We start from the raw sequence: 13,122 nt of genomic DNA, 5'->3' as shown, positions 1-13,122 counted from the left end.
GGCCCCTCTCTCAAATTCTTTCTAGAAAGAGGGCAGTCAAGGGGTCCAGAGCCTTTGGAATATTGTGCTTCTTCCAAAGGGGTGCAAACCAAAGTGCTTCTTACCTTACGAAGAGAGATGGCTGTGAGATATGCTGGGGCTTCTGGGCCCCGGACAGGGAGCCAAGTGCAAGAAAGGGGTCCCTTGTGCTCTGTTGTCCACAGGACTGGCACTGGCACGTGGTGGATTCCCTTGGGCATCCCAAATGGTGCTGGTGTTCAGAGACAGCATTTCCTTGTTAGCCAGCAGGATATAGGGGACTTAAGACCCAGCCATAGGGAGGGGGTTGCAAAGCTTGGGGGAGGTTCAAGGGAAAGCAAGGCCAAGTACGCAGCCCAGTGGGACAACCCCAGCAAGGGAAGGATGACTTTCCATATGGGCATCCTCACCCAGGGTTACAATTCCCAGCCTTACGGCAAAACACTCTGCCAAGCCAGGTCAGGCCTCCCCCTCTTCAAGCTCCTTTGCCAAGATTGGTTCAGGATTCATGACTTCCTCTCTGCAGCTGGGCAGGGCTGAGGGCCCAACATGGCTAGCCCTAGCCGGAAACCTTGAGAAGTCCTAGCCCACCAGGCCAAGGATCATTCTGCCCCAGCCAAACAGAAAACATACCCTGCTATAAAAGTCACCAGATGAAAGAAAAAAATCCTATGTTTTTGTCATTTTATAAGATATGCTGAGTCCAGCTGGAAGTGATGTTTACTTCTTTGATAAGTATTGATCCTAGTCCTCAAAGCTCCTGACCAGTGGAGCCTGGGAAACCTCAGGCCATCCCAGCTTCCAGAAAAACATAAGTTTGGATGTGCTAAAGGGAAATTACATTTGTAAAAAAATTCATGTTAACCAGGAAGTTCTATGTAAATGTCAACTATCACTGCTATTGTCCTTTTATGACGGTGATGATTGATAATGTAAACCAAGCAACTCGGGTTTCTCTTACCCTAGGATCTAGCAATTCCCAAAACGTGTTTCATAGAACGATTCTGAAGTTACTACGTGATTCTGAGGAAAGAAAAGGGAGGGGGGAGAGATTCTGTGGTTAAATTTTTGGAGATTCTGGTTTAAGTGTAAGGTTCAACAGGTTTCTCGCCGGAAGAACCTCTTGGGTAAACTCGTGACCATTGGTTTCTGCTACAGGAGGGAGTTTCTTTTTTTTTTTTTAATGATTTTTTTATTATATTATGTTAATCACCATACAGCACATCCCCGGATTGCGATGTAAAGTTCGTTGCTTCATTAGTTGCGTATAACACCCAGTGCACCATGCAGTACGTGCCCAGGAGGGAGTTTCTGGAGTATTTTTAAAAATTACTTGACCCACTGAATGCTTTTCTCAGGGAATGTATTTCTCATTTTTGTATAGAACATACTTTGAGAAGAAACATTTCTAGGCTCCGTTCTGCAGTTACTCAGTTTTAGCCCCATATTGCGTATTTAGCTGTTCTAACAGTATTTTGCAGGGTTTTCCCACAGGGCAACAATGATTCTCCATGCACTGCTCTGTCCAGACAAGCTGGGGGATCCCTTTGCTCGGCTGGGTTGGGTGGGGAGGCTGAGCGGGGAGCAGCAGGATTTGGGGCTGCAGAGGTCAACAGAGGCTGCCTTATGGAGGGCCTTGTGCCAGCCTAAAGCTACTCATCAGAGGGCCTCAGGCTTGCCACTGGCTCTTCAAACAGGAGAGGGACATGTTGGTGCATGAGAACAGAGGCTGGAGCTTCCCTTAGGGATGGGCTGGGGGAAGGAGCGGGGGTCACAGCCCACTGCTCCCCTGTAATCCTGCAGGGGATCCTCAAACTCATGCAGACCCCACCCTGGGAGGCTCGGAACTTCCCACTCCACAGGCTCTCTTTGGTTCAGTGTTGTGTTCTCTAAAGGCAGGACTACCTCTCTCCTTTTCTTCTTCCTCTTTTTCCCAGAGAGATTCCTAGTGCCTTTAGAAGCCGAAGTCATTGATGCGGAGGTGACTCCCCTCTGGGGCAGGGTTGCCAAAATTGACAAATTAAAACACAGGGTGCCCTGCTGAATTTGAGTCTCAAATAATAAATAGTTTTTTTTAGTGTAAGTATATCCCAGATATTGTATGGGATATACTTATGCTAAAAACCCCTATTTCTGTTTCTCTGAAATTCAAATTTAACTGGGCATCCTTTGTTTTAATTGGCAACTCTATTCTGGGGTCTAGGATGTTGCATTTCAGTGCTGCTTCTAAAGAAAGGCCAGTAAAAAGTGAGGAGGTCATGGGGTCCTGTGGTTATAAAGCGCCAAGGAGAATTCTGCACTAACAGCCCCTCTGTGGCCCCTGCTAGCGGGAGGGTGAATGCCTCCACAGCCTCAGCTCACTTGGGTGGGGAGATGGGGCCAAGGAGTGGCTGCCTGGGTGTGGGTGGGGCCTGCCTTAGGTCTGGCAGAGAGAGGGACTGGCAGGAACCCAGAGCACTGCCTCCACGCTGGGAAAACAAACTTGAAGCCAGAGAGATAAAGTTTTCAACCTGATGAAGGAGACAGCACTGTAGTCAAGTGGTTTGAGTTTCAACCCCAGCCCTGGTCCCAACCATTAGTATGACACTGGGTCAGAGTTAGGTCCGCTGTTCCTCATCCCCGCAGCCCCCAAAAGGGGGGGGGACCTTCATGGTACCTCTGTCGGGGGAAGATGAAATAGAAGAACCCAGATAAAGAGCTGAGCAGCGGGCTCGGCTCATATTAAACATCTAAATGGTGACAGTTACTATCACTACAACTGACCCTTTGACTCTTTTTCCTATAGTGGGGCTCATGAATGCCAACCTAAAGAGGAACCTGGGGGCTAAGAGAAGTATGATTCTAACAGGAAAGAGTAGAGACTGAACGTAGGCAAGCCCTTGCCTGCAGCCAGAACAGCACCACCTGTTTCCAGGGCCAAACAGGAGGGGAAAGGCAATGGGACTGCCCTCTCAGTCCCCGGGTGCTTACCGCCTGTGTTTGCCAGGCCCACTTCCTGCCAGTCACCTCTGTCCAGGACTCCCAGCTGCTTGGCTCACTCTTCTCCCAGCCCCTGCCCCCCCCTTGACGCCCAGCAAAAAGAATCGTACACCTGAGCTAAGTGCGTAACTGAAATGACAGTGTTCAGGGCTGCCGAACGATGGCTCATGGGCTGGCTGCCTGTGTTCCCAGTAAAGTTTTATTGGAACATGTGTTGTCTGTGGATGCTTTTGCACTACAGTGGAAAAGTTGAATCATTGAGACAGAGACCATAAGGCAAGGCCCAAAATATTTGCTATCTGGTCCTTTATAGAAAACAGTTTGCCAACCATGCACTAATTTATTGCTTTATATACATATATAAATTTATATATATATATTTATGCTAATATATAATGCATATTTTTATATTTATATAATATACATTATATATATGTACACATATAAAATTCCTTCTACGCATTCCAACCAAGCACCCTCTTCCTGCCAGGCATTAAGTCAAACACGAGATAAATACAGAGTAAGTCATTCCTGCCCCTCGAGGGAGTCCAGTGATGAACACAGACACCTATACAAACACTGACAAGCAGGCTTAGCTCCCGTTGGGAAAGCAGGGTGTCGTAAATGGATGGCTGAAAGAGTTGCAATGTTGGGCGACAAGTGCAGGAATTGGCACGCAGCTAGAACTCCAAAGTAATTCTGTAAGTAGGACTCCAAAGCTCCAATCATGTAAAATGTGGGGTGTGAGGTCACAAAATGATGACATGACCAGAGGGGCCTCTGTAGTTCACGGGCACAGAGGTCCAGGATTCTGGGAATTGATTGCCAGTGATATTATGCTTGAATTGACCTTCTATCACAATGTGTCCTCCTGGGATTTTCCAGTTTCTACCAGACACGAAGGGCATCAAGGAGGGCTTCACAGAGGAAGTGACATTGAAGTGTGGCTTCAAAGGATGAGTAGGAGTTTTCCAGATGGAACATTTGAGAGAACGGCAAGATGTGCTTGGGGAGCCTGTGGTTTAGAATAGCAATAGTGGAGGGGATGAGACTGGGGGAGCAGGAGATAAAGCAGAATCTGTCAGCCGGGGTCACATCGTGGAAGGATAGACTGCATGAACCTAGGCTTTGATTTATCCTGACAGCCATGGGAAAGCCCCCCAGGTTTTCTTTTTCTTTCATTTTATTTATGTTTATTAATCTTTCAAATCATTATTTATTCTTTTGTGAATCACGCAAAAGAGCACGGGGACTGCATTGGCCGGCGTGCCTTGGTGGTAAGGAAGCCACTTCGGGCACATGCGCGCCTGATGGGGCGAACAAGGCAGGGCCGTAGTCAGTTTACCCCTCTAGAATGCTCACTCCAGCATCAGTGAGGACAGTGCTTTGGAGGGGGCAACACCAGCAGCAAGGAGATCAGAGTGGGGTGCAGAAGTCCAGGGGGGAGGTGAGGAGGAATATCAAAGGAGACGCAAGGAGAGGGCAAGTGTGATTTATCTCGGAGTGCAGACAAGTCCAGCGGAGAGGCCAGGCTCGCAGCCCCCAGAAGTCAAAGTCCAGCCACAAGAGAGGCCCCGGAGATTGAACAGGTCACAGCTCAGAGAGATAACCCCACGCAGTTAATGGAATAACCGACATGAATAGGTTTCCGTGAGTGGTTGTCAATCCCAGCTCTGCTTTGCAGAGCCCTAGACGAGCCCAGGCTCTGCCTCTGAAATTCCGATTCAGGAGGTTGTGGGACAGGCATCAGTAGCTTTCAGTAGCTTTGTAAAACTCCTGACGGGACCCTGATGCAGGAGCTTGCAAAACCTGAAAACCTGAGCCGAGAGAACGCGCTTACGGTGGAGATCTTATGCCTGGCCCTGGTCAGGGAGAGGCCTGACAGGACAGGGCCCTGGGAACTTGTAGGTGGAGTACCCCATCAGAGGCCCTGGTGCCCCTGTATTTGTTTGACTGACAGGCAGCAGGAGATGTATGGGGCCAGGCTAGGGGCTGACTTGCCTGGTGGACACCCGAGGCATCCCCTAAGGAAAATGAGTGTGAGTCCCCTACGAGGATGTTTCAGGAAACACGCACCACCTCACAGTGGAGCTAGTTGAGGTGGGATGGTCAAGTGCAACCGTAGCCTAGTGCAGCCCCAAGTACATGGGCTTAGCAGCCGGGCACTAACCCCCGCCCCCTCCCGTGAGCCATGTGGCCTTGAGTAAATGCCCCGCCTCTCCAGCAAGCATGCTCATCTCAGCAAGGGTAAGAATAGCGTCTCTGGCAATGGGTTGTTGAAAGGATTAAATAAGATCATGAAGTCATTCAATAAGCTTTTATTGAAGTATTATTATACAGGAGGTGGAGTGTTCTAGGAATTGGGACACAGACGTGAACAAGAGACTAAAAACTGTCTTTATGGAGTTTACATGGTAGCAGGGTGAGACGAAGAATAGCGAATGTATCAAATATACAATATGTCAGATGGGAGGAGTGGAAGTGGAGGCAGCAAGTAGAGACAATTCTTTGGGGATGGAAATAAATACAAAGCACTTGGCACTGGGGATAGCACCTAGTAAGCGTGCAATAAATTATGTTTGCAAGGCCAAACAGCTAAAAGTAAGGGAGTTACAAAGAATAACTTCATAAAATAAGACGGGCGTAATGCAGAGGTGCCTAGCACAGAGGAGTTACTTGGAAGAGAATGGTTTTTATTCCTCCCTCTCCTGACCATGCCCACTACCCCTCAGTCACACACACACACGCACGCACGCACGCACACACACACACACGAAATGCCATCTCCTCTTTCCATGTTGAGAGTTGTGGGAAATGTAATCCTTCTCTCTGAATCCGTTTTCCCAGCCATCCTTCCACTTAGTATCAACCGTATGGCCATGGAGATGAAACAAGTTACTTGATGAAAGATAAGAAATCAAAACATATGGAGGGTGCTTGTCCAGAGAGCATAAATGACTCTTCATTATAATACGGGAACTAAAGTCTCAAATTAAAAATAAAAGAAGGCGCGATGTAGCTTTTGCTGCACTCCAACCACAGAGATTCATTGTCATACAATCACTGAGAATATTATGTTGATTGGCAAGAGCCAGGCTTTGTAGAAGGGACAAAATTCCCCACAGCTAATCTACAATGGAATTGTTCAATGTCAGGCACAGCTTTAATAATATGGTTCTGGGCTGCGTTGGATGTAAATATCCCACTCTTCATTTTGTAAGCAATCAAAGGGAAGTTTTATAGATGGGAGGGCATGAACAGCTATAATATCTGTGCCAAAAAAAACACGGGCAAAATCAAAAAAATCAAAGAATGCCACACCTCGAAAGGCTTGCTTTGTGGCTTATCTCCGATCTCCTCTGTCGGTCCAGCAAGGTGCACATCAGACACATCACAAAAACCCTCACTTTAAATGTTGCCCTTGACATTATTAAAAAATACAAGGTTAGTAAATCAGGCTGGAGAAAAAAAAAAAAAAAAAAGCCAGACTACTAAATCTGGACAATCAGGTAATCACCCTTCATCTTGTTGCGGCACCTGCAATGATGGAGGGAGGGAGGGAACTCTGGTTGATTAAGCACCCACTGTGTGCTGAGTGCGGTCTGTGTCAGAAGCAGCATCACAGTCCACTTAAGGGTGCTGAACAGTGGAGCCAGAAAGACTGAGATTCACAGCCTAGCTCTGTCACTTTCTAGCTACGTAGCCTGGAGGAAGTTGCCTAAACTCTCTGTGCCTCCGTTTTTTCATCCGTAAAATGAGGATAACAGGTATCCCACTGGATTGTTTTGAGGATTAAGTAAAATAAATCTGTAGCCCAGGGCCTCAAACATACCAGGAACTCAGCAGTGGATGTCATGGAGCTAACTGTCCTTCATGGGCACAATAGCCCTGCTATGCCCAAAAAGGTACACATTGAAGTCATAACCCCCAGGAGCTGTGCATTTGACCTTATTTGGAAATAGGATCAGATGATGAAGTTAAGATGAGCCCATTGGAGTGTGTCCTAATCCCAATCCAAAATGATTGGCGCCCTTATAAAAAGGTGAAAGTTAGATACAGAGACACAGAGAAACAATACCACGTGAAGATCGAGGATGGGAGTAATGCGTCTGTAAGCCAAGGAAGGCCGAAGATTGCCAGAAAGCCACCAGAAGCTAGGGAGAGGCAAAGGGTTCCCTTACAAGTTTCAGAACAATGTGGCCCTGCTGACACCTTGATTTGGGGCTTCTAAACCTGCATATTGTGAGACAATAAGTTTCTGTTGTTTTTTTTTTAAGCCACCCAGTTTGTGGTACATTGTTACAGCCCTAGGAAACTAGTATGATACCCACCATGGGAAGAAGTATTCTTATTTTCAGATGAAGAATTGAAGCCTGGAGGTGACAGTTAACAGTTTAAAATCACTCAGCTAGCGGTGGTTGAGCTGAGATTGGAAGCCGCACCTCTCTGAGCCCAACATCTGCCCTCTCTCCCCGGCCACTGCGTGGCCTCTTGGGAGCAGAGCTCAAGATAAAAAAGGAGGTGGTGCTGGGACTGAGCCCCCATTCATCACACCCAAGTCCCAGTGGAGGTGCCCGGTCAGAGCGGCCTGATTATGAACAGCTCATTAAGTAAAGAGCAGTGAGTGTTTGAGAGTGACTTTTTAAAAAGAATCGACTTTTATTTATAGTGACGTTCCAGCCATTAATTTCGAAGGAAGGAAGCCCAAAGCAGAAGCAGGTTCATTAAAAATTTGACATTAGTAATTTAATTAAATTGGGTCTTTGCGACTCGTTGCGGAAAATGAAACGTTAGTTCTACACCAGTTCTCAGCCCATTTCCCCTGGTTGGCTCCCTCCCCTCACCTTAGCTTGCTTTCTTCTCCAAATGTTTACCTGACCCGCCCTTCCAACCCCCAACACTCACAAACACACACACATCACAGTCACTGCCTCTACTGCACGCCAGCAGCGCGAGCTCAGGGGAAATGCCAAGGAAGCCGATAGTGTGGGATCATGGGAAACGCCAAGATAGCCAGCAGCATGGGATCATGGGAAACTCCAAGGTGGCAATAGTGTGGGATCATGGGAAACTCCAAGGTGGCCAGCAGCATGGGATCATGGGAAATTACTAGGTGGCCCGTAGTGTGGAATCATGGGAAATGCTGAGGTAGACAGTTGTGTGGGGTCATGGGAAATGACAAGGTAGCCAGCAGCAGGATCATGGGAAATGCTGAGGAAGCCAGTAGTGTGGGATCATGGGAAACACCAAGGTAGCCAGCAGCATGGGATCATGGGAAATAACAAGGAAACCAGCAGCAAGATCATGGAAATGCTAAACTGGGCCAGTGGACAGGATGATAGAGGTAAATCCTTTCATCTCAGTCGTCACACCCAGTAGAGGTAGAGCATGGGCATGGAGAGCTCCTCAGTCCTGAAGATAACTCTCTCACAAAAACATCAGCCTCTCGAGGGCAGGGACCCGCCTTATCTAGTTCATTGCTGATTCCCAGCATAGTAGGCCTATAATAAATTTTTGTTGCATGAAGGAATTAATTCATGAATAACTTCCCCAAACAACTAATTAATGAACACACAATTATGTCCCTGCAAGTACCAGGCAATGTGTTAGGCTCCCAGGATACAGCCGTGGACCAGACCCCTGCCCTTGCGATCCTGTGACCCAGTGGAATCATGCATCTGCCATTTTCTGAGCATCTACTATGTGCCAGGCACTGTGGCATTTATTATCGGCAACCCCCTCCACCACTAGGCATTGTTCTCCTTTCTCAGTTGAGGGAATCAAGGCTTAGAGAGGTAGCATGACTCAAGGCCACAGAGTATGACAGAGACAGCACCTCGTTGCAGACACAAATCGAGATGATTCCAAAGTCTGCCATTTCTCTCTCCACATTCTTTCTCCTCCTGGAAGGGGAGGATAAGAAGAGGAAGGGAAAGCCTTCTTTCTGAGGGTTGTAAGATCATCAGGGATGGTAGAGAGGGTCCTGAAGACGGCAACATGGTCAGGGAAGGGGGTACGGCCAGGGCCTCGGAAGCTCTCTAGGATTCAGGCTGGCCACCTCCACTTCTTCATCGTTACTCCTCGTCCTGGCCAGCCCTGCCCTCTCATTTCAGGCTTCTTATGCTCCGACGTTATCTCTAGCCTCAGGGCATTTGTGTATGATATTTCTGTTTCCTGGAACCCTCTTTGGCGTAGCTAATTTTTACTAATCTCTCAGGATTCAGCATAGATGTCACCTCTTCCAGGAAGCCATCTTGGACTGCCCCAGACTGGGTTTGGTTCCCTTCCTGGGCTCTATCCCATCAGAACATTTAACATACCTTTAATTGTGCACAGCTCTCATGAAGTGTGCTCAGATTCATGTGTATTGTGCTCACGTGCCTGCCAGGCTCTGTCCTAAGCACTTTGCATATCTTCGCTCATTTAATTCTCCCAAATACCCAGTGAGGGAGGAAAGTACTGTTGTGATCCCTGTCCTGCAAAGGAGGAGACTGAGGCATAGGGGGTTAAGAGCTTGCTGGGGGTCCCGCAGGTAGTAAGCCATCTGTCCAGGATGCGCCGAACTCCCCACCACCCTGCTCTACGGCCTCTCAGTGACACCTCAGCAAATCATCGCTAGGTGATGGACCCGTACTTGGATGGTACTCTGGACGTGGCTGTGAGCCCTTGTCATTGCCCTACGGGGACATCTTGGGTAGGTCGGAGGTCTGACCTCCAGGGCACGGGCAGTTCTAACTCTGGGGAGAAGGGCAGAGGGCTGGGGGAGTTGGGTTGGGTTGAACAGGTGACTCAGGCAGAGGAACTGCACCCCCCCCCCAGATTGGCAGGTTACGATGCTCAGGCACCGCCCCCCAACAATTTCCTCGGGATAGTGAGAGCGCACTCGCAGCTGGCCGTGATTGCTTTGGCTCGGGTCACACGCTCTACGTTGTATTCTCTGGCTCCTCTTTAAGTGGGTCCGTCGGATCAGAACTCAGGTTCTTGCCTTCCCGCTTCCCTGCCTGTTCCAGCACTAACAACCCCTTCAACTCTCCCAGCCCTGCCGGGCTGAAGGACCCCTCTGGCTGCCAGGGCAGACACACATGAAAGGAGGGACACTGGGTTTAATGAGTGCCTACTCCATGCCATGCTCTGCGCCCCTTCCCTGGTCGTGAGGAGTGTGGAGTGTGAAATCAGGGCCACCAAACCCAAGAGATTAAAGTGATTTCCGTGGGGCATCTTGAGGGATGGGACAGACCTAATCCACATCCGTGGCTGCACAGGAGAAAAGGCAGGAAACCTGCATGTCCGGTTTTAAGCCGCAAGCGTGGCTCTTCCTTAACTCAGGACCACCGTGAGTTTTCAGGGACTCGGCAGCCTTGAGGGCCGGCCCGTCTACCGGGAAGGGAGACCCCAGGGAGGTGACTTGCCCAGCCAGGTGCTGTGCGGAAACGGGTATCAGGGCTGAAGCCTCGCTCATAGGCTGTGTGTCTCCCTCTTTCACAGTTCTCCCCAGTCACACGTGTGGGAACCCCGGGCGGCTGCCCAATGGCATCCAGCAGGGCTCAACCTTCAACCTGGGGGACAAGGTCCGCTACAGCTGCAACCCCGGCTTCTTCTTGGAGGGCCATGCCGTGCTCACCTGCCACGCCGGCTCCGAGAACAGTGCCACGTGGGACTTCCCCCTGCCCTCCTGCAGAGGTAGGTGGCCAGAGAGGGTCTGAGGGGTGGGCAGTAACTGGAATGGGATGCTGGAGCTTCTAGTGGGACCTGGTCTTTAGTGGGGGAAGCTACGCCGTCCACTCCAACAACATTTGGGGTGCCTGCTATGGGGGGTGCACGTCTGGAGACCCCTGAGGGTTCTCAGAGTCCCCAGCTATCCTAGAGGCTTCTCAGCCTCCCTTGACCTTCCAGCCCTCAGGAGTTCCTTCCTTCGATCCCTTTCCCCCACATCGACAAACTTATTTTTAGCCAGTCTGCCCTCCTGTCTAGAAGAAACACGGTTTCTTTTCCGCTACAGAACGTCTGTGTGCGAGGAACTCCCCCAGCTGCTTTCCTTCCTACTGACCTCACACTGGCGATTCTTCTTTTTCCCTCTCCTATAAATTCAGCCTCTCTCCCTGTTTCATGGAGTCCTCCTCTCAGCCTCCAAATATGCTCAAAACCTCTTTACCCCACCAGCGCCCTCCGCCCCCAAAATACTGCTAGGGTGACCAAATTATCCCAGTTTTTCTCTGGGTTTTTCTCATTTTTAGCTCTGAAATTCCCACATCCTGGAAACGCCCTCAGTTCCAGGCAAACCAGGATGGTGGGTGACCCTGTTCCCAGCCTATTTCTTTTTGCCCTTCCAGCCCATAATAACTAAGTTTATTTCTAAGCTAATTTCCCATGCCTTTAATCTGATGATAAAAATAATGTATGATTATTTTTAAATGATCTTTAAAAATTCAGAAAAGAGGAAAGAAGAAACAAAATTTACTCATTTTAACAATGATTTTCATGTGCTTCCTTCCTATCTTCTAATCCATACTGCACTATGCATTTATTATGAATATGTGTATAATTGAGATTATCATGCATGTAGATTTTTTTTTTTAAGATTTATTTATTTATTTATTTGACAGAGATAGAGACAGCCAGCGAGAGAGGGAACACAAGCAGGGCGAGTAGGAGAGGAAGAAGCAGGCTTATAGCGGAAGAGCCCGATGTGGGGCTCGATCCCATAACGCCGGGATCACGCCCTGAGCCGAAAGCAGATGCCCAACCGCTGTGCCACCCAGGCGCCCCCATGCATGTAGATTTTTTAAGGCACCTTTTAAAGGCTGTGACACTGTACTGTAGGGTTTCCCCAGGCCACCAGGAACAACCAGCATCTCGAAAGCTCCATCCAGCCTTGTCTCGGCTCCCCCCTCACCTCCCATTTACTCCTCTGCAGACTGGCCTTTGGCCCCAATATTCTGCATCATGTTGCCAAATCAGATGGGAATTGTTTTGGCCCTTATATTTCTTGAACTCTCAACAGCCTTTTGCTCTATTGACTTTTCTTTTCTTCTTGAAACTCTCATCTTTAAATCGTGTGGATCCCAGAACACTCTGCTATAGGTCTGGGGGGGATCGTTTCAAGGAGTTGAGAAATGATTGGAACAAGTTTCGCCTTTCTCTTAGAGGCAGCTTTTCTGTAATTACTGTCCAAAGACTAGCTTGAGGGGACTGGGTCCCCCTTCCCACCGAATGCACACGCCCTTTGTACTGTCTGCACCAGGGGTGGGAAATACTTGGCACGTGTATCTCTTCCCTTGTTCCCACTCCAATGGCAGACATAATTCATTGATCACAGCACCCTTTCTTGAGCCCACACATGGCTATGAATTCCTCCCAACAGACAAGCCACAACCAGTCAGCGTGAGTTGCCATCTGACCCCATGTTTGTTTACTCCTCCTCGGCCCCGTTGGTCCTTCTTGGAGGAACCCAAGGGAGTGAGGGTCTCCATTATTACCTTCCTAAGTGCTCCTCTCAGGCCCCATTTCTAACTTGGGATATGCCTCTCATCTTGTGGTTGATATCAAGAATGACCAAACCCATCAGGTGAGACCTTGGCCCCTCCACACAGCTGTGTGGCCCTGAGTGGCCAACCACGGCCTAAAACTGCTGTTTCCACTCCTCTTAGAGAATCCCTACCCACCCCCTGCCCAGAGGCTGTCACAGCTGAACACTGACCCTTCCCAGGGGGGGTGTCAGAGTTGTGACCTGATAATAGAATATGAAACCGGGTAGTATATGAAATCAAGTATTTAGGTTGTGAAACAGGACCCACCGTTCTCTTTCATCTTACAACACTATAAATACCGTGCTCTTTTAATATGGAGACGGAAAACAATGGTAGCCCAAGTATGAGAGGCAGAAGGGCTGTCACCCCGTCCTGTGCCATGGCATTCACATCAACGCCCATCCCGATATGGTGGAGAGCCACGTCCCCTCCCAGGGTCTCTGGGGATCTTCATCGGCTTCAGCCTCCTCTGGACCTGGAACTCACTGCCATGCCTCATCTCTCTGGGTTCTGTTCTGCGAGCTAACGTGGCCTATTTATCTTCAGTCTCTTCCTGTCCCAGGGAAAAAACAAAACAAAAGGCAAAACCCACTAACAA

At 48.9% G+C, this 13,122-nt stretch overlaps 1 protein-coding gene across 1 annotated transcript in view; it reads left to right on the top strand.

Moving 5' to 3' along the window:
* CSMD2 (CUB and Sushi multiple domains 2) overlaps positions 1 to 13,122 on the top strand; it is a 590,718-nt gene that overhangs the window by 184,241 nt on the left and 393,355 nt on the right. Inside the window, exon 5 of the mRNA XM_034645185.1 lies at positions 10,483 to 10,677. Coding sequence (XP_034501076.1) covers positions 10,483 to 10,677 — 195 coding nt within the window. The remainder of the gene's footprint in view (positions 1 to 10,482; positions 10,678 to 13,122) is intronic.

This window comes from Ailuropoda melanoleuca, chromosome 2 (genome assembly GCF_002007445.2).
Source record: "Ailuropoda melanoleuca isolate Jingjing chromosome 2, ASM200744v2, whole genome shotgun sequence".
NCBI lineage: Eukaryota > Metazoa > Chordata > Mammalia > Carnivora > Ursidae > Ailuropoda > Ailuropoda melanoleuca.
The sequence above is the reverse complement of the archived record's forward strand: the minus strand, read 5'-3'. Positions and strand labels throughout refer to the sequence as shown.